We start from the raw sequence: 21,538 nt of genomic DNA, 5'->3' as shown, positions 1-21,538 counted from the left end.
CAGCACAGAGCTGCTGTAAATGTCTTTTAGTCCTTCCCACCCTGCACTCTCAGCAGGCTGGATTAGCCCTTAGCAGGCAGGAGAGACCTGAGCTACCAGGTGATCCTAACGAGCAAATGTCACAGGATGAGGGGAGGCAGATTTGCTCCTTTCCACTCACAGCAAGTGGAAAAAACACAGTTCATTGTCATGTTTTTCCTCCTCACGGGTGTCTCGAAGCATTGAGAAGTATTTATTTTAAACTTCCCAGTTGCTGTGAAAGGCACAATTTAGTCACTAGTCCTGTGACAGAGAGAAACACTAAGAACCCGCTCAAGTTACAAGCCACTTACTATGTACTTACACATGTAGTACCAGGAAGAATGAAATTAGCATCTTCCGAATGAAATATCCAGCAGCCTCCAGAAGGTGCTGAAATCCTTTGACATTTCCAAGACTCTTTCACACTTTTCAAACAAGCTTGTCACAGTTTCCCAGAGCATCATGAGTCTGGTGAAACTGCATAATCTGCGACTCTAGTTTCACTGAGGCTTCAGCCAGGTCTTGCTTCAACTTGGCTGTCTCTGGTGCTCTGGTCAACTAGGAAATTGCATTATCTCATTCTAATTAAATCAGCTCTTCAGCTGGAGTTTTTGTTGGGTTTTGGTCGTACCTGCCTCCATCATGCCGCTGTGAGTGATTAAGGCATTAGCACATCCCACCCAGCTTTTTTTTTTTTCTTTTTTTTTTCTTTTTTTTTTTTTTTTTTTTCTGTCCCTAGAAGAGTCCCGTGCAGGGTTTGCTGGATGCACTTTGGTTGCAAGTGCTGCTTCTTTGGCCAGCTGCTGACAGAGGCTGGGACGCACCAACGCTGCCAGTGAACGGCAGAGAGAGGGGATGGGGCTGTCACTGCTGTCCCACCCACATTCCAGCGCGGTTTGCCTGGCCATGCTGGCCACTGACACCACGTGTGGCCATGGCTGTGCAGGGAATTGTGGCCGGCAGCCCCGGGGCGAGCAGCCCTGCAGGGCAGCGGGGAGCACAGCCAGGGCTGGGCACAGCCAGGGCTGAGCAGAGCAGGCACAGGGGCATGCCGGATTTGTCTGTCTGTCTGTCTGGGCGTTCTCCCAGCTGCTGGATGACCCCTGTGGATCATGTTTCGGGTCTGGAATAGCCCCGTCGGAGCACGGAGCCTGTCTACAGGGATATTTATAAACCCCTGGGCTAGTTTTGCGGGATGGGGCTTGTCACGGCCTCAGTGGGATCAGGGATTTTTCCCTCCCAAGCTCAGTTTCTCCAGCTGGGACTGTCAGTGACAGCTCACCCTGCTGCAGGAGAGACCAGACGGTTTTCCTTTCCCACTCCACCACTGACAGGGGTTTTGCTGGCACTGCATCCATCCCACGCTGCCCTTTCTCCTCCAGCCCCTTCCTGCTCAGGACTGGGGCTGGAGTGCAAGGCTGGAGTCTCATGGGGAGGCTGGGGCAGAGAAATTCCCTCATATCAGCGTCAGCAGAAGAGACAGGCACCAGATTAAATTTACTCCCAGGGCTTTCAAGGTATTTTTTAACCCCTGACAGCTCCTGAGGAACATGTTCAGCTGTAGCTCAGCATCCCCAGCACCAGACTGGGCAGGAGTCTCCCTGTTTCTGCAGGGTCCTGGCCACCAGTGCCTTTATCCCTCTGCCCACTGATATTTGCAGAGCCCCACATTTGCAGAGAGCAGGAAAATCCAGGAGGCCATGCACTGGGAGGTGATGGCTACAGCCAGGTTGGAAGCAGTGCTGACAGATCACTGCCTGGCCCGTGTCAGGTAGGCTGAGATTTTCCACGTGCTGGGCAGTGGGGTGAGGGCAGGAAGGGAGGGATGGGGTGCTGACTGCCCTGGTAGTGGCAGCACAGCCAGGGATCAGGCAGGAGCTGCTGGGTGTTGGTGATGTGGCAGCTCCTGTGTGATTTAAGGGCAGCCACAGCCCCACGTGGTACCTGAGCCAGGACAGGTTGTGTTTTATGGGCTGGGTAAGGGTGCCTGAGAAGGGAACAAGCTCTTCATCCCACTGGGATCACAGAATCACATGGTTTGGGTTGGAAGGGACCTTTAAAGGTCATTTAGTCCAACCCCCCAGCCATTGGCAGAGACACCTTCCACTATCCCAGGCTGCTCCAAGCCCTGTCCAACCTTGTCCTTGAAAACTCCCAGGGATGGGGCAGCCACAGCTTCTTTGGGAACCTGTGCCAGGGCCTCAGCAGCCTCATTGTACAAAATGTCTTCCCAACATCCCATCTAACCCTGCTCTCTGGCAGTGTGAAGCCAGTCCTGTCACTCCATTTCCAGCTCTCCTGGAGCCCCTTTAGGCACTGGAAGGAGCTCTAAGGACTCCCTGGAGCCTTTCTCTTCTCCAGGCTGAACACCCCCTGCTCTCCCAGCCTGGCTCCAGAGCAGAGTTGCTTCAGCCCCTGCAGCATCTCCATGGCCTCCTGTGGACTCACTCCAACAGCTCCATGTCCTTCCTGTGCTGGGGACCCCAGAGCTGGATGCAGTGCTCCAGGTGCTGGGGTCTCACCAGAGCAGAGTAGAGGGGCAGAATCACCTCCCTTGACCAGGGATAAGTTCCAGGAGGGTATGTATCAGAAACAAATTGATGTATATTATTTTCCCTTGAGGTAGGAAAATATGAACGAAGCCCAGGAGCGAGGGCTCCTCAGGACCTCAGACACTTGCTTGTCCAAGCACTGCTGCCACCTGGGTGGTCTAATCATTCAGATGGGCACAGCCTGGAAGCACAGTTCATGAGGGAATTTTGAGAGCTATGTATAAAAGTGCAAAGAAGATGTAAAATTTGTGTTATTATCTTTGGAAGCCTAAGAACCACCTTTCATTTAGTACTTAAACTCCCCAGTGAAGTTTGGACAGGACCTTTAAAGACAGCTGGGTGCCCAGTTCCCAGGGTTACCTGTGCAGCCACTGACCTCTGTAACTGGACAGCTGTGTAGACAAATGTCACTGGCACCAAGAGACGTGGCTGTTCTGCTCCTCAGTGTAATATCCATCTTCAATTCTCCATCCACGGGGGATTTCCAGCCTGTTTGCATAGGAACAATCCTGTTCCTGGAGCCTGGGGGTGGTGCTGGCAGTGCGGGTGACCTGGCTCAGGGGGTGCTGCAGCTGGGCTATCACCTGCAGGCAGGAGGAGCTGACATGGGTGGTCTCTCCCAGAGGTGCTGGAGGCTCAGACACACGCAGCTGCTGCTCAGGGACTGCAGGATGATCGTTCAGCCCCGCCAAGTGGAGCTGCAGGCTCCGATGGGATGCTCCCGGGTGCATGGATGTCTCGGGACAGCGATGGAGCACAGCGTGCGTGGCAGCAGGGACAGCAGATGTTCCCTGTCCTCCCTGGGGCCTGGCAGAGCCTTCCTCCTGCCCGTGCTGCTGGGGCCAGCGGCTGTGCTGCTTTCGGGGGCCACAGGCACCGGCTGTCACCTGCTTTCAGCCCGGGCTGTGCCGTGCTGGGGACACGGCGGGGACACGTGCGGTATCGAGGCCACGCAGGAGGATGGGAATTCATTAGCGGCTCCTTCCCGGCTGATCAGGAGGCAGGTGATGCTTCTCCTTCCTCCAGGAACGGGGTGAGTGATGGAAGGCACTCCAGGGGGGCAGCCTGAGCGGGCAGGGAGGATGGGCTTAGGGGTGCTTTGAAAGGTATCCGTGCCAGGGGGGGTATTTAGGGTGCCCAGGCAGGGGGAGGGAAGTTGAAGAACAGATTAATCAGGAAGATTTGGGGAAGAGCCCCTTGAGGGGAAGTGCCTGAGCGACTCCTGGTCTTGGTGCTGCAAAGCCAGGCAGCACAGCCCCCCACGGGGTGCCCTGAGGAGGGAATACCATCATCTCCAGCTCTGACTCTGGTACTGAAATGTGAATTGCAGCACAAAAAGAACTACGTTTCCCAGTTTCCCTTGCAGCCCAGGGGAATAAGCAATTGGAAGATTTAAATAGACCAGGCCAGAAGCAACCAACCTTTGGCACAATGTTTTTCCCTCCTCTTCTTCATATCTATTGGCTGTCCAACCTTTTTCCCTGGCACTGGAGTGGCTGCCAAGCCTGGCATTAATTTTCCTTCCAAGCTTGCTAGGCCCATGAAGTAAACAGCCATGTGCATTCCTTACTCTATATTTAACAGCTGCAGTCTGTGCTGGGGGCAACTGCAACAGAGGGGAACCTTTGTAGCTTCCCAAATTCACAGCTTGTGAGGGTGGGAGTGGGGGAAGCTTTCTGCAGGGAGAAGAGGGATTTCTCTCCTTGCCGGTATTTGCAAAGCAGGTTGCGTTAAAGAGAGACTGCAATGCCAGCATCCCAGGCACGGTCCAGGGCCAGAGACAGGAACAATGTCCTCAACAGGGCTGAGTTCCTCTCCCTGAATCAGCCCTTGAAGGGGAACCAGGAGAGCAGGAGCTCCAGCAGGAAGCAGAGCGGCCAGGCCGGGGCAGCCGGTGCCCAGAACACCAACCCCAAGGAGCGGAGGCAGTCGCAGCAGCTGCCCGAGGAGGATTGCATGCAGCTCAACCCCTCCTTCAAGGGAATCGCCTTCAACTCGCTGCTGGCCATCGATATCTGCATGTCCAAGAGGCTGGGAGTGTGTGCCAACAGAGCCTCCTCCTGGGGAGGTGCCCGCTCCATGATCAACCTCCTGGGGATAACGGGGCACGGGATCCCCTGGATTGCGGGTACGCTCATCTGCCTGGTGAAGAGCAGCACGCTGGCAGGCCAAGAGGTCCTCATGAACCTGCTGCTAGGTGAGTGGCAAACCTCCCTCCCTGCCGGGAAAGCCCAGCCCTCCTCACAAGGGACAGCAGCACTGGGACTCCTCCTCTGGCTGTTCCCAGCATCAGAAGTGGTCGGGAAGCAGGGAGTGACCTTTAGGGTAAATGCTGCACTTACTGGCCCTGCTAGTCCCAGGTGCTGGGGGTGATGGGTGTCACAAGAAGGTGTCTAAGAGGGATGGGGTAACCGTGGTAGCTGGGGACAGCCATGGAGCAGGGACAGGCCTCTGGTGCTGCGTGGGGCCGGGTTGTCCAGTCAGACCGAGGGAGTGTCCGTGGTGGTGGGAGGGTGGATACCAGCAGTGGTGTTTTTTATTTGATCTGTGGTCATCTGCCTTGGTGTTTGATAGGATATCATAAAGATATTAGTCTTCAATATCTGGATCAATTCCTGAGGATGTTATTTCCATCCCCTTGCCACCTTCTTGACCAGACTCCACGTGATGGAGTCCTGTCACCTTCCCTGCTGCAGTTTGCTCTCACATCCTCCTTCCCTTGGGTACTTTTCTTGCTGCTGTCCCCGTTTCCATGTGCTAATTTGACCCAGAGGCTGTGTAGGCAGGCTGGGATGCCTCTGGCTCTCCTGCTAGTCCTTCCTTGCGTGGTGGTGGCCAGTGTCCCTGTTTCTGGAGGCTGGGATGTGTTGAAGGGTTTGGCTTCTCCATTGTGCAGGGCCCATCCCACCCTGATGTCCCACCAGTGACCAGGAAGAGCTCTAGCTGTGACTTGCCTTGGATCCTGGTCCCAGCCTGCCCAGGCCACGTATACCTGAGGAACTCGCTCTTCTTGCTCTTCTGCCTTTGGCACAGGGTCCAGTTATCCTCTTTTTCATTATGACTAATTACCCTCTCCTCTGGCTGTGACCCACCCTGGTGTTTCACCCTCCCTAAAAACTCAGCAATCCCACTTTTGGTTGGTAGGAAAAATTGAAAACATTGGATTTAGACCCTTTCTTCTCAGGGAGCATTTTGAGGGGCCATAGGGACACTTTATTTCACAGGCACCACAGGAAAGGGACGTCCTGTCTGCAAGGGCTGACTGTGACGTGATACAGCTCAGCAACCGTGGCCTCAGGTTTTTGGGTTTTTTTCACAAGTTCATCCTTCACAGAGGGTGAAAACTGACCTGGACTGGCTTGAAAAGCACAGTGGTAGCTGCCTTTTCTCCCCTGTGCCTTTGGAGGAGACTGTCCTGGTGTTGTGACATCTCCTGGGGGCAGGCCGTGGCGGGGAAGAAGCCAGAATAGCTCCAGCGTGATGCAGAGCCCGCCGACATCAGCAGTTCTTGCAGGGGCTCCTGGGTGCCGGGGTCAGCCCCTCCTGGGAAGAGAGGATCCCTTGAAAAGGGCACGAGGATGAAATAGTAGGTGACTAACAGCGACCAGCACAGCTTCCAGATGTCTCTTGACCCAAGAGCCTCTGACGGGGTTGGAGCCTGAAAACCGACCGCTTTGACTCCAAAATATTTGAGATCCTTGCAAAGACCTAATGCCCCTTTTGGCTTAAAAACAAGGAAGGTTTTCTCACCCTTCTGTTGCTATATGAGGAGAACAAATGCAAAGCCACCCTGGGGTCATGTTCTAACTTCGTGGAGTGGTGGCTGGGAGAGCTCATCCCTGTGTCACTACCCACATCTCCAGGTCTCCTGAGCTCCAACCTGGTGCCCAGGGAAAAGCTGGGAGTTCTGGAGTCTTGCATCCTTGCCTAGACACATTACTCCCACCCCTCCTCTCCCCCTGCCAAGGCAGGAAATAGTTAACTGGTGTGAAGGGCCAGTTCCATAGGTCTGGCAATTTCCAAAGAGCTCCACTGCTCCCTCTGAAAAGACAGCACTGACTGGTGGGACTGGCCGAGGTGCCCTCAGCCTCTCTTGTCAGCACTTCTGGAGGAGGACTTGTGTCACCCCACAGAGCAGATCTCTGCTGTGAGAGTGGCCTTGGGCTGATATTTAAGCTTGCAGTCAGAAACTCTGAGTCTCCGAGTAGCTGCTGCCATGATATCTGCACTGCTGGTGGAGAAGGAGCCTGGGGCTGGTGGACCTCGACAGGTCCCAAGAAAAGTGGGGTCTTGTGCAGACAAGAAGGTCATGGCACCACTGCTGCATCTGGCATCCTTGATCCCTCTTGCTGCTGCTTTCCTGTGGTTCAAATCCACCAGGACATGGTGAAAAGCTCTCCTGTTTAGGCCCAGGTCAAAGGGAAGGGAAGCTCCTGGTGCTTCCCTGCTGGAAGAGGGAAGCCAGGAAGTTGGGGTTGTCTGTGACACCCCTTCCGTACCTCCCCGGGCTCTCCTCCCTTCCCCCGGCTTGCTGAGGGTTTGATACATCAAGCAGAATTTCTGATGCAGTCTCTGGGCAGGGAGCCAGCCCATCATAGAGCACTTGTTTAGGATTTGCAATCAGGCTTCCAAGGCGAGGAGACAGGAGCCTGCTGAAAGGGGACTGGGAACCTGGCAGGAGCACCACTGCAGATGGAGGAGGAGCTCTTGCCAGGGGCTTTGCCAACACATGTGGGGGCATTTCGGGTGAGGGGGTCTGACCCTGGGATGCTCCATCCCTCCCCACTGCAGATGCTGATTAGCAACCCCAAGCAATGTTTTCCCTCCATGTTTGTCATCTGTGATGGAATTTATTGATTCCCCTTCTCACAGTTATCTTTTCCAGCAAATGCCAAACAGCCAGAGAAGCACACACAGCCTGTTACTGAAAAGATGGAAGAAACCAGATATCTGTGCCCACTGAAAAGATCCCTCTGCCAGGACATGCTTTTAGGAACACTGTCTCAGCATCACCAGCCCTGGCTGAGCAAAAATCAGGGAGAAGGTCCACAACCCCTTGGCTAAATTGAGAAAATCATAACTCGGGAAATCCCCCAGTTATAAAGTTCATTTTACTTGTCTGCCAGTGTTAGAACCTTTAGGACTATTCAAGCTTTTCTCTGCAATCACAAGGATTTTGTGAAAAGGTGCTTAGAAAGTAATTTGAACTTTGCAGTTGGGCTTGCAGGGGGAAAGCAGTTATAAAACTTTCAGTAAAATGCCCAGATCTGCTTCAGAACCAGACAGAAATTCCATTAAACCCTGGGGGCAGCAGTACCTCGGTTTCTGGTTCTGATCCATCTGGTGAGGATGTGGATCCAAATTTAGTGATTCATTGACTGCAAAGCCAGCAAAGAACATTTGGATCATCGATCTAACCCACGGCAAAATACAGGCTGTAGCACATCCCTTAATTTATTCCTGTTCAATTTGTTAAGGGAAAAAACCCAAACACTCAATCTGATGTGCAGTTACAAGTGAGGGTGAACTTGTCAGAGCCATTTCTGTATTACTGCAGTGGTAGGGATTCTCACAAGTGCTTTTACTTGGACTCTTCCCTTCATTGTGTCTCCATACCCTTCTCTCTCCAGCTGAACAGCTCTTTCAGCCAACCTCTCTTCCCCCTTTCAGTATTTTGGATAGTGCTCAAGTAATTTCTTCACCTCCTATTTATTAAGCTAAACAGATTGATCTCGTTAATCTGATGGTCTTTGCAGATCCAGGCACCTTCTCACTGCAGTGGGGATGGAATGTGGTCACTGGGGATGGAATATGTTTGCCCACCCAAAGTGGTCACTCCAGTGAGGCCCCTCTTTTGTGTTTACAGCCAAACCACTGCTGTGTTTAGTTATTTGCCATCCAGCTGGGTGCCTTTGCTGTTGGGAGGTACCTGCCTGGGTCATCCTTGCACATAAAATTGTGTTTGTGCTTGGTTTGAAGTACCAGGAACTGGTTCTGCTGCGGTCGTGGCTCTCTGGAACAAGCATCCAGACTAGGAGAAGAGAAAGCCCTTGTGCTCTCTTTGCTTGCTGTCTCAATGATGCTGGTCCCAGTGCTCAGCCATCTCCAGCTGGCTCTGCATCCCCTTGGAGGGGCAGGATGGCTCTTTGGTGCTGTCACTAAGCATTTATCCCATTACAGCACTGCCTCAGGGCGTGGATGTATCATCGAGCAGTGTCAGGCTAGGGATGGGTGAATGCCACAGGAGGAGGAAAGGAGGGAGCCCAGGGCAGCATCTCCATTCCCAGAGGTCAGCAAGGAGGAAGTTCTTGCTCTGTCCAGCCTTCTTCCTGAATACTGACATAGCTTTACTCTGACCAGGAACCAAGCCATGATATTCTGAAGCATAGTCCCTGCAGACCGCCTAAAAAAGAAAATTCTAAATACATGTATATGGTCAGAACTCTGTGGTCCCATCCTGGCAGCTTGCAAGCAAGACCAGATTTGCAAGAAATTGGTGGATTAAGATGGAGAGAGAGAAAGAAATGCCTTCACCAAGCCCCTCGAGACCCCAGTGACCCTGTTCTAACAATACTGACGTGCTTCAGGTATTGTCGTGCTTCTCTGTGGAGGCTGTGTGATGAAAAATCCAGACAGTACAGCCCGGTGCTGGTAAAGGTCACGGGGTAGATGAGATGCCCAGGCAGTGCAGAGGAGCTGATGCTGTGGAGCCTCAGGGCAGCCCAGACCCAGCAGAGAGGCCGGGGAGCTGTGGCAGATGGATCAGTCTGCATGCAGCAGAGCTTGCTCAGCCCAGAGCCCCAGAGATGGTTTGGGGCCAAATGTGTCTATTTTTTCCCCTTTCATTCTTGCACTGTGAGAGCAGGGATTTCCTGAGCCAGGCAGGGCTGAGGACATTCCATCAGGGATGGGTAGAGCAGCTCAGGAGCTGGTGCCCTGTGGAAGCATCCCTCCTTGGATAGCCTGGCACATGGAGGGGGCTCAGCTGCTGTCCCACTCCCCTCCCAGCCCTGCCAGTGCCCACCAAGGTCTCACTGAGCCAGCAGCACATCTGCCCAGTGAGGTGGAAACATTTCAATGCCAAATAACCCAACGTGAGTGACCCATGGAAGGTGCCAGGCAGAAGGAACAACACAGATGTCCCTGCATCCAGCATTTAGACACAGGTCCAGCCTGGCATTAAACATTCCTCTTTATCACTCCAGGCTGCTAATCTGCCTCTGTTCTGCCCAGATACAGCAGCTGAAGTCCGTGGTCCTTTGGTGGGTGCTGTGCTCAGCCTTCATCCCTTCAGAGCTGATGAGCTCAGGCATCTCTGAGCAGGCAGCAATGCCCAGCTCTCCCGGCTGCCCTGCCCCCCTTCCTGCCTGCTTCCTCTACAGGAATGTGTCCTGCTCCCTGCAGGGCAGCCTGCAGTGTCCCCTTGGATAAAGGACAGTCAGGGACAGGCTGGGACTCATCTGAGTGTGGCTGGAGCAGGCACTGGGGTATTTCCAGGGGCCTGCACGGTGCCTCCCTCAGAGCCATGGTCTGATCAGCCCCTCGGTACCAGGCAGCACCGATTTGCTCAGGCTGCTGGGGATGCTGTGAGCCCTGCAGGCATCAGAGTGCAGCCCCTGGGGAATGTGCAGTGAGCTGGAATCCAACCCTCGCAGAGCCAACAGCGAAAGGTTCCGAGCCTGAATGCAGAGCAAAAGAGAAAAGAAGTGCGAGGGCTGCTGAATGGGAAGAGGGGGAATAAACATGGGAAATGAGTCATCCTTATGTCTGTCACTCCGGGAACAACTTCCCATTGCCCCTGCCTGCAGCTCAGAGGGGACAGTAGCTGTTTCACTCAGGCAGAGCTGGAGAAGCAGAGCCAGGCTCTGGCCCGAAGGGAGCTCCCAGGAAATGGGTGAGTGTGTTTGCCTCTAACACGCCTTGACAGGAGCAGTGGCTGGGAAGAGGAAGGTGGGGGAGCGAGGTGAGTTGTTGGGAGGAGCAGCAGGCAGGGAGAGCCTGTCAGGTGTCCTGCTCCAGGTCAGGATTGGTGAAGGATGGGGTAGGAAAGAGGGGAATTAGATGAACTCTCCTTTTTTCCTCCACTTTGAGGAAACTCCATGTTTTAACCTGGAACAGAGAACCATTTCCATCTGTACAGGGATGCTGGCAGATGTACCTGATCTGGGTCCACACTGGGAGGTGTGATGGTTGGAAACCCCCTGAGCATCACAGAATCAGACCCTTTTTTAAATTTTTAAAAATTTTTTTTTGCCAGTTTGCCTCTTTGACAGCAGTGGGGTGGAACTCCAAGCCCAAACAGCACTGAGGCCGAGAAAGGAGCCCAGCCTTTGTGGGCTGGGCCGTGCTGCTGCTCCTCAGGCCAAGGCACTTTTCCCTCTCCATCTCATCCCATAGAGTGCTGTAGGTGGTGCTGCGTGTGGTTCTGGGATGTGCTGATGGTACCTGTGCTGCTGCCATGGGGTACAGGAGCATTTCAAGCTGCCAGAGCCCTTCTGGGAGGCAGATGAGCCATCCTCAGGGCTGCTCAGCTCCTTTCCCCCAGCAGCACAAGCCCTTTTCACTGTGCTCCCCCTCTTGCCTGCATCTCACCCCAGCCTGTGCAGCCCCCCAGTGAAGCCCCTGCTCAGTATTTGATGCTGAGTACAAATTTTCCAGTTCCCAGGGCACAGTGTTTCCAAGGGGAGAACTCCAGGCAGCCTGTGTTTGCACTCAGGGCTGCTTCTAATCATCTAGAATATAGCAAATCTATTTTTAGTTGTTGTGAGTTTTTATTTTAATTAATTGCACAATTCTGCTTTCCACCATTTTATCACCTCCCCATGACCACTTACCCCACACTGATGCTTGTTCAGCCAAAAAATAACCCCCCCCAAACACCAGAATGCCTGATTCATTGGCTCTTCAATGTGTCATGCCATCTGTGCTTTTTGTCAGCTCTTACACCCAATAGTGCCACATTTGGGGAACAAAATGGAATGGAGGGATTCATTTCCAGAGTGGACCTCTTTGAGCTGCCACTGACTCCACTGGAGAGAGGGTGAAGATTCTTTTGAAACCTGCATCTTTCATTAATGTCAACGAGATAAGGCTGCAAACAGCTCATTTTCCAGGTCAGGGAGCCTAATGCCTGCAGGAGATTTGGGAGGTTCAGAAGGAGTAGGAGGGGGCATGTAAGTAAGAAGAAAAATGGTGGGGGGAAAAAAAGAATTCTAATTATAGAGCTAAAGAAACTGTTTCTTGGGACTGGTGGCATTTGTCCAGAGTTCAGTACTGAGTGAGGGTGGGTAATCTGGGCAATACAGGACCTTTCAAGCCAGTCTTGGCCCTACACGTGGCCTCAGCAGCTGCAGGGGGGAGCACATGCCACCTCCAGCACGGTGGGTTTGAAGCCCAGGCAATGAGTTGTCCCCAGCTTGGCTCTGCTCTGTGCACATCTTGTCTGAGGCACATCTGCTCCATCTGCTCCCACATTGGGAGCCTCCTGAGCTCATGTAATGAGCTCACTCTTCATTCCTGGGCATTTACCTCCCTGTTTTCCTCTCCCCATGTGCTCAGCCACGGTTCTGGGAGGCTGAGTCCAGCTTGTGACTGTTTCTGATCCCCACCTCACAGGCTGGGCTCTGGAGAGCAGCCTTGCCTCATGCAAGCAGCCCCATGTGTGTGAAGTCACGTGGATCTTGGCTGCAGGAGCAGATGAGGCCAAGGGTTTTTTTGGCTTTCTCCTCTTTTCCTCCCCGCCCCCCTGCCCCTAGATCTGCACCCAGGTTGTTTTTCAGCTGCGGTTTTGATAACATGTTTATATAAACATCCCAGCTGGAATCTACCTCCGTCCCTGGAGACGCTGCCTGGCTCCAACCTGGAGCAGACCACGTCCCCAAGGGTGCTCACACCATCCTCAGCCTCTTCCAGCCTTAAGGGACAGCAGCAGAGATGCCACCTCGGGGACAGAAAGGACCTTATGGTGGCAGGGGACATCCAGCTGTTTCAATTCCTCTTAAATTCAAGCTTTGGGGTTTGGTTGGGTTCTGCTGATGATGGTTCAGGTTTGTCCTTGTGCCCAGCCTGCACAGGGCTCCTCTCTGCTCACCTCTCCACTCCTAATGGGCTCCTAGCGTTTGGTGGTAGGAGCAAGGCAGATAATTGTTTTCCTTTCCTTATTAATAGATATGAAATACCTGCCATGGGGGTTCACTTTCAGCTCATTTACTGTGCATCTGATGCCAGATGTTGGCATATTACAATACCAAGGTGATCTCCGATGCTAAAATTGTCACAGGCAAGACAAGACTTGCCTTTGGTTTTGTGTTTTAAGGAAATTGTAGATGTTAATGCAGGATTTGGGGACTGGGTGATTTTGTGTTGGAAATCTGAAGGATTGTTTCCCTTAACACCAGGTCAACAGAGAAATTCCTGATCTTTTTCAGAAAAATGTTGAAAGGAGCAAGAATGGGCAAGAGCTCATCCTTCCTTTGCTCTTAAATACAGCACTACCTGGATTTTACATCCAGTGATGCCTCTGGTTTAAATCCAGTGCTACCTGGCTCTGGGGGGGAAAGGCATGATGAAAAACATGCTTCATATTAAAATTTCTTGCTCCTCTCATCTCAGCCTCAGTCAGGTGGCACTCTGCCATGCCTGCTGTGCTTTTGACAGCCCCGAGGGTCCCCAGAGAGCAGCCAGTGCAGGCTGTACATCAGCTGCAGGCTGCCTTCCCTGGGCTCTCCTGGGGCTGTGTCTGCTCCAGCCTCCAGCCAGCGCAGCCTGAAGGATTTGCAGGGCTCTGTGTGAGGCACCAGGGAAGGACAGAGCCAAGGTGGTGCTGCTGATTTGCAGGTGCAAGGCCCAGGGGCTTGGGGTTCAACGTCAGGAACAGTGCAGAGACACCACCTGCAGCTGCAGCACCCGGGGGACCGTGATAAAGTTAACCCCTTAGCTGCCAAACGCTGTGCCCACCCGAGGAGGGAGGATTTGGTGTGCATTAAGGGGAGGAAGGAAGCGAGCCAAGGTCCGAGCGGGTATGGAGGTCATGGGATTGTGAGGGAATAGGGCCGGGGATGGGGCTGCTGGGCAACGGCACTGCCTGCATCTCTTCCTGAAGGATGGGCCCTTGGCAGCACCGGCAGCAGCAGCGCTGCTGATTCACCCTGCCAGCGGCGGCGGCAGCAGGAGAGGGAAGGGAACAGCAGAGACCCAGCACTGGGGAAGGGAACAGCAGAGACCCAGCTTGGGGAAAGGAACAGCAGAGACCCAGCTCAGGGAAAGGGAACAGCAGAGACCCAGCTTGGGGAAAGGAACAGCAGAGACCCAGCTCAGGGAAAGGGAACAGCAGAGACCCAGCACTGGGAAAGGGAACAGCAGAGACACAGCTCAGGGAAAGGGAACAGCAGAGACCCAGCACTGGGAAAGGAACAGCAGAGACCCAGCTCAGGGAAGAGAACAGCAGAGACCCAGCACTGGGAAAGGGAACAGCAGAGACCCAGCACTGGGAAAGGGAACAGCAGAGACCCAGCACTGGGAAGGGAACAGCAGAGACCCAGCTCAGGGAAGAGAACAGCAGAGACCCAGCATTGGGAAAGGAACAGTGGAGACCCAGCTCAGGGAAAGGGAACAGCAGAGACCCAGCTCAGGGAAGAGAACAGCAGAGACCCAGCATTGGGAAAGGAACAGTGGAGACCCAGCACTGGGAAAGGGAACAGCACAGACCCAGCTCAGGGAAGGGAACAGCAGAGAACCAGCACTGGGAAAGGAACAGCAGAGACCCAGCTCAGGGAAGAGAACAGCAGAGACCCAGCACTGGGAAAGGGAACAGCAGGGACCCAGCACTGGGAAAGGAACAGCAGAGACCCAGCTTGGGGAAAGGAACAGCAGAGACCCAGCACTGGGAAAGGAACAGCACAGACCCAGCACTGGGAAAGGGAACAGCAGAGACCCAGCTCAGGGAAGGGAACAGCAGAGACCCAGCATTGGGAAAGGAACAGTGGAGACCCAGCTCAGGGAAAGGGAACAGCAGAGACCCAGCTCAGGGAAGAGAACAGCAGAGACCCAGCATTGGGAAAGGAACAGTGGAGACCCAGCACTGGGAAAGGGAACAGCACAGACCCAGCTCAGGGAAGGGAACAGCAGAGAACCAGCACTGGGAAAGGAACAGCAGAGACCCAGCTCAGGGAAGAGAACAGCAGAGACCCAGCACTGGGAAAGGGAACAGCAGGGACCCAGCACTGGGAAAGGAACAGCAGAGACCCAGCTTGGGGAAAGGAACAGCAGAGACCCAGCACTGGGAAAGGAACAGCACAGACCCAGCACTGGGAAAGGGAACAGCAGAGACCCAGCACTGGGAAAGGGAACAGCAGAGACCCAGCTCAGGGAAGGGAACAGCAGAGACCCCAGGGCAGTGGGACCCCCCATGCCTCAGGGGCCAGGGCTGGCTGCTGGGGCTGTTTCATAAAGAAATCTCCATGAAAGGAACAGAAAGTGCAAGGGGAAGTGACAGAAAAAGCACCAGACGAGGGATCTTCCGTGGTTTTTTTCTTTTTAACGGCAAATTAACCCCTGGTTTTAATGCTGTCATGCCTTCCAATCTTGAAATGTGGGCAAATGAGGCTTTTTGCTTTCTGTGCATCATTTGACGAAAATCAAAGCTAGCAGTACTGAAGGCCCATTTTATTCATCTTCTGAATGAAAGGATTATTAGAACTGCTCTTTGGCTTGTTCTCCATGCCCTGAACACCTCCATGCACACATGCCTGCATCCCTCAAGTTGCCCTGACATCACCTTTGACCGTAAAAAAATATTGCCAGTGCAAAATACTGACAGGCAGTGGTGAACACCACGCGTTGCTAAAGCACATGGCACTTGTGCTGCTGATGCATGGGCAGGTTTGGTGGGGAATAGTCTCTAGGGAATTTCTTGAACACCGTGGAGGAGACACTGGGATCTGTTGGGGTGCCCAGACTCGTTCTGGAGCCCTGGCTTGGCTTCTCAGCAATGCAATTGGTGCTGACTTCAGCAGAGCAGCCTGGGCCAGAGTCTTCTCTTGGCAGCACTGGTACATCATTTCTCTGATGCTTCTGGGTTCCTGAGAATTTGATGACTCTGGGTTCCCGAGAGAGCATCGTGGAGCTTCAGTTTCACACAGTTCTCGTCCAGGGTGAGATGGGGCTGGTGGGAAATGCAGCTGATGAGCTCTGAAAATCATCTCCTGAAGCAATTTGCTGGATCAGGGCTGCGGGGGGGGTCACTTAATGGGGTGAGGAGTTGGGCTGGGGGTGATTTAGGAAGCCCAGCATGAGCAGAGCCCTGCATAGCGGGGTAGCCCTGTCATGGTCAGCCAGGCCCAGGCTCACAGCATTTGACCTTAACAGGGAGCCAGGGTGAGTGGCTGCTCCAGGGCTCCACAGCCTGTGTCTGAAATCCCTCCCTCCCTCTCTCCCCACAGCCAGCCTGTCAAAAAAAAGAATTCAGCAAATTGCAGACAACCACTCTGCTGAGTGCAGGGGTCCTGGTGGGCTGCAGACCTCCCCCTGCTTTCTCCCTGCCTGCTGGTCACATCCAGCAGGAGCTGGGCAGTCCCTGGTTGTCCTTGTCCTCCTAAACCCATTGCTACTGCTACAGGCCCACTGGTGTGACTGGCCTCCTTGCAGCCCCTTGCCAGCTGCAGCCTCGACACCTTTATTCAGGTGCCACTCATGAACCTTTGCTCTGTGTCAATCTCCTGCTTTTTGTGTCTAGCCTTGATTCCTGCTACTGTCCATGCCAGGGAGGAGCTGGCACCCAGATCTTTTCCTCTGCTCCATGTGCCCTCCACAGCTCTGAGACCCCAGGGCATGCATGACCCATTGGGCAGAAGGTTCAGGGAGGTCCTGCTGTCCCACTTCCCCATGCAAGATGCCCTGCAGATGAGGGAGAAAAGCAGATTCCCACAAGGAGAGGGTTTGGCCAGGATAAATACCAGCCCCTTCCCAAAGCAGTGCTGCGGGCTGGGGGTGGCACACGGGGAAGGTGGGTGAGCAGAGCTGCTGTGACAGCTCCTCACTTCCCAGCTCCTGCCAGGTGCTGAGCAGGCAGGTGGAGCTGCCTCCCATGACTTCCCATCCCCACCACCACTGCACTCCCATCCATGCTCCTGGAGCCTTGTCAGCTCTCAAGGAATGGTCTTTACCAGAGCCTGGGAACTAAACAACTGGCCTCTAGCATTCCTGCTGAGGGAGCAGGCTGTGCTGGTGATGGCAGATATGTCCTTGTCATTGCTGCAGGGAGCTGAAATCAGAACTCTGACTAATTAGGAGGGTTGGGGAAAAGCAGATGAGGGGATTAAAGAGAAATAAAATTGATGCCAGGAAATAGAAATGACAGTACCTGTCGGCTGGGACGAAGCGGGTGGGCTGAAGAGGAGGGTGATGTAGATAAGTGCTGATGGGTTTCACTCCTGAAGCTGTTAAGGAGGAATGTTGGTTTGGTGTAAGAGCTGCAGCTGCAGGTGCCTGTGCCATCACAAGCCTGGGTTTGCTGGGGCTGGGAGGTGTGGTACCCCCAGTGCATTTGTACAGGGAAGGGGCTGTGTGGGGTGACTTGCAGGCAGAAAGTCACAGGGAGCAGAAGGTGAGCAGAAACAAGAAATGGCTTCTGGGTGTTTGATGCTTTGGCAAAGGAAGAAGGATGGGTGGGGGATGTCTAGGAGGATGTCACCCACCCTCCAACACACTGTGGTGCTGTTTCTAACACGGGAGCCCATTTTTCTTTATTGTGTGGCTTTCCCCTTGGCTCACTGGCTCCTAATGCTCTTTTCTTAGTGAAATCTGTCAGCATGGTGAGAAATCTGTCAGCATGGTGTGATCCCCTGGCTGCTCTGGGCAGGAGGAGGTGTTGGGCTTGGGAGAGGACAAGGGACAACACTAGAAAGTGCTGTGGGGCACCTTTCCTCCAGCAGACTGCTCACTGCAGCCTGGCCAGCCTGGCACAGAGCCCCAGGCAGGGACCTTGCTGCACGAAGTTTCTAAAGCACGAGGTGGAGGCAGCAACAAGAGCACCCAGAGCGGTGGTTTGAGGGCCAAAAGAGTTTCAATTTTAGCTTTGCCAGTTGCTCTCTTCCTCCCCAGGTGCGTCGCTCGCCTCTGTGGTTTGGGGTTCTCCTCTGCCAGATGGTGACAGTGGTGTTTGCCTCCTCTGTGAGCAGACTGGGAGGGTTGATCAACGTTTGGGTGGTGACCTGAGGATGGGGAAGTTGTGTACAGCTGCACCATGGACATCTGGCCAGAACCAAACACAAATTTTTATTTAAAGACAATGATAACCCTTTAATGTTATGCCTTGAAAATTGCCCTCAACTCCTCTGTCTCTCACTGTTCCCTCTCTGTCTCCTGTTTTGTAGCCCTGCTCCTGGATATCATGATCGTGGCAGGTTTGCAGAAGCTGGCCAAGCGGAAGGGCCCGTACGACATCACCCCTGGCCTGTTGGACTACCTGACCATGGACACCTACGCCTTTCCCGCCGGGCACGCCAGCAGGGTGGCCATGCTCTCCAAGTTCTTCCTCAACCACCTGGTCCTGGCCATCCCTCTCCGCATCCTGCTGGTCCTCTGGGCCCTCTGCGTGGGCTTCTCCCGCGTCATGATCGGACGGCACCACATCACTGATGTCCTCTCCGGCTTTGTTTTCGGCTACTTGCAGTTCAGGCTGGTGGAGTTGATATGGATGTCTTCCAACACGTGTCAGATGTTGATATCCATCTGGTGAACATGGAGGACTTGGAAACTAGAAGATACTTTGAGAGTCCCCCTCCCAGTATTTTCTACGTGTTGTTTGTTGGAAGCAGTAGTAACTTCCATGAGTAGTGGTGTTTTTTAATGTCGCTTCCCCACCTTTAAAAAAAAAAAGTTTCTTGTAATGAATTGGGTTTTAGAAATCAAGGGCCATACCTGTGTTTTGGCCATATTCTCAAGCTGTGTTTGGACAGCAGCCTAATTAAGCTTTACAGGTGAGAGAAATGAGCTCCATGTCTGCCTTCTTTAGGTGGTTCACATTGGCACCTTGATATGTCCTCAGGATGGGCAGTGCCTGAGAGCTTCCTGAGAACACATTTGTGAACTTTTTAGAGGATAAATTATTTTGGCCACAGTGCTTTTTTCTTTTTGTAAGCCCAGCAGTTGTGTCTTGTACAGAGTCAGGACACTGCTGGTGCTTTACAGATAATAAATAATCATAAAAATCCTGCCCTGTTTGCTTCTTATCATGAGGGAGGGGAGAAAACAAGCCCAGTGTGGCTTTGAGATATACATTCAGGGAGCAGGTCCTGCAGTCTTGCTGCCCAAGGGGATGCAAACTTTTGTTTTAGTTGGGATGGGCCTAGGTGGGTGCTCAGGACCCTGAAGGAAAACCTCTTCTGTGAGGGTGTGTGAGGAGTTTTTGGTCTGGTAAGGGACACACGATGCCCTGATGTAGTGCTGTTTCTTCCCATTATTGACAAATGGCCTCCTTGAAGCCTGGTGGATCCTTATCCAAGTGATGGCCGTGCTCAACGTGCTGTCTCCAAAATAGATCCCCCCTCACAACTGCCATAAGAAAATCCCATATTTTGAACAGAATGTGCCAGTTCTCTGTGGTCTAACTGTCTCTAGAAGACAGTTTGATGCTTGGCAGGTGATGGATACTATCAGACATAGCATCTTTCCTGACTGGATGAATCCTGCAGAATGGAGAGGTCCTGTCATCCCTGTCCTCCTGTGGATCCCAAGAAAAATTCACCAGGCTTGCAAGGCCAGGGAGGAGTCAGCTGGGTCCTGTGCTGTCATCTCCCTGCACGCTGGGCGGCCTCTTCCTACAGGGGCTAGTGAGAAGACATTCAGTAATGACTGTTGCAAGCTGCTGACATTTGTTGCTCTTTGATGATTAATATGAAAAGAAGCTAAACAGAAAATCTATCCCTGGCATGCGTTTCCAGCTGGGATGTCAGCACAGAGCCCTGGGAGCTGCTGGCTTCCCGCGCTGCCGGCTCCGAGGCTGGAGCAGGAGCGTGGTAAGGAGGGCATCCATGTCCTTCAGACACAAGCCTCCCACGGAGCTCACAGATGAGCTGTCCCCTGGGAAGGGCTGTCACCGAGCGTGCTGAGGAAAGGGGAGAGCTCAGGGTTGTCCCTGGAGGCTGGAGCAGAGCAGCGGGGGTGGCAGGTGCTGTCCTGCTTCCCTCCTGCTGCTGTGTGTGGGAGCAGGGATGTGCTACCCTCCCATCAGGGTTTTCCTTTGCCAGCCTCCTTCTCCTGCAGAGATTTCTGTGAAGAAGTGAGCTGTGGTGCTTTTTCTTCCTTCCAGGCATTATTAAACGTGGCAGAGTTTATCCTCATCCCTAGCAAGGATGGCAGCACGCTCGGAGCTCTGACTGTGGGTGATGCACCAATGTGTAGCTGGAGATGACAAGTTCCTGAAGGGGCAGGGAGGAGGGGATGCCTTTTCTCCCACGGCTTTGTGGGAAACTCTCACTTTGTAGCTCCAGAATTTACTGGAACCTTTGCAAATAGATTGGATGATTCTCCAGCCGTGTCAGCAGGTCCAGGTTTCCTTGCACTTGTGTTGTCTTCTCTTGGTATATCCAGGGTGGCAGAACAGATTTGTAGGAGTTGCTCCTGATCTTTGCTGGTGTAATCAGGAGAGCATGGCCTGGAGAAGCTGCCACGGTGGGTTAGATCAGCTGAGCTGGTCTCATCCCAGCACATGGTTGCAAAGCAAGGCAGGAGAGCAGGGGGAGGTGAGCTGGGGCGATTCCCAGGGGTAAGCTGGGATTCATAGGCTAGGGCTTTCTCCCACAGAGAGTTTCTCCAGGGAATCTTCTTCCTCATCCCCCTGCAGCCTGTGCCCCTTCTCCCCCACAATACTTCAGTGCCCCAAGCAACGGGAGGGAAGGTTTTTGGGAGACCCCCCACAAGATGAGTGTGTATTTGGGCACAGAGGCACCAGGAGAGGCCTGGCAGAGCCTTGCCTTAGCCATGGCTGCCCTCCCAGCAAACCAAGACATTCCTGATCCCTCTCTCCGTGCCTGCCATGCTGGAGGTACCGCTGAGAAACAACCAGCATCAGAAACAACCAGCATAGCTGTGGAGAAAAGCAGCTTCTGTCTCTATAGCAACAGCAAGGGATGGTGGGTGCCTGTCCCCTGTCCCTGTGAGCTGGAGCAGGACACTGGGGCTGCTCTGTGCAGATGCTCACCGTGGCAATGTGGGGAGACAAAAGGCCAAATGGTTTGAGCTCCTTCAGGATTGTCCAGGAATGTGAGTGTTTTGCCTGAACCTTCAGATCCCCAAATTCAGCCACACAGGGCTCAGCCTGTGAGGCTTGGGAGGAGGAATGGTCCTTCCAAGCCAAGACCTATCCAACCAGAGGATTGAAGAAGTCCTGACTGTGGCATCTTCTGCCTCTCAGTTCATCTAAGAGATTAATTAAGAAAATGGCCAGGGGGAGACAAGTGCAGTGTGGGGGTTGGGGACTGCTGCCATCAGCACTCCATGGTGCCACTGGGAGAGTCCCAGGCTGCCCTAGTGACGATTTTGATTTCGTGTGTGATCCTGCAGGGGAAGGAAAGGCCCCTCCTCCCCTCACCCTAATGCTGATTATGTCGAGCAGCAAAAAGAGATTTTAATTTATTAAATTAAAAAAAAAAAAAAAAAAAGTTCCAGGACCAGGGCAAGTAGCAAATCTGGATTATATCTTTGGGCATATGTGGCAATCACGCCTGGGGTGTTTAGTTCTCCTCTCCTCAACCTAAGCTGGTGTTTTTTTTCCTGACAAGCTGTTTTGTACATTTGTGGCTGGGGCTGTGCTGAAATGTAGGTGGGACAAATCCTTTCCCACATCAGGGCTGTGCTGCCCTCCCTGCCAGGGCAGGGTCCTCTCTGTCCCCCAGGACTCACTCATTGTCCGTGTCCTTCCCAGGGTGAGGCAGCTGAAGGGGAGGGACCTGCGGGAGATGGTGGAG

General features: G+C 53.4%; 1 protein-coding gene across 1 annotated transcript; it reads left to right on the top strand.

Moving 5' to 3' along the window:
• Window positions 1-4,117: 4,117 nt before the first annotated feature.
• On the top strand, window positions 4,118-18,784 carry PLPP7 (phospholipid phosphatase 7 (inactive)). The gene is made up of 2 exons (XM_053962207.1): window positions 4,118-4,770; window positions 17,945-18,784. The coding sequence occupies exons 1-2, from the start codon at window positions 4,320-4,322 to the stop codon at window positions 18,307-18,309; spliced, it is 816 nt and encodes a 271-aa protein (XP_053818182.1). The 5' UTR covers window positions 4,118-4,319; the 3' UTR covers window positions 18,310-18,784.
• Window positions 18,785-21,538: the final 2,754 nt, after the last annotated feature.

This window comes from Vidua chalybeata, chromosome 21 (assembly GCF_026979565.1).
Source record: "Vidua chalybeata isolate OUT-0048 chromosome 21, bVidCha1 merged haplotype, whole genome shotgun sequence".
NCBI lineage: Eukaryota > Metazoa > Chordata > Aves > Passeriformes > Viduidae > Vidua > Vidua chalybeata.
This window is presented reverse-complemented; position numbering and strand designations above follow the sequence as displayed.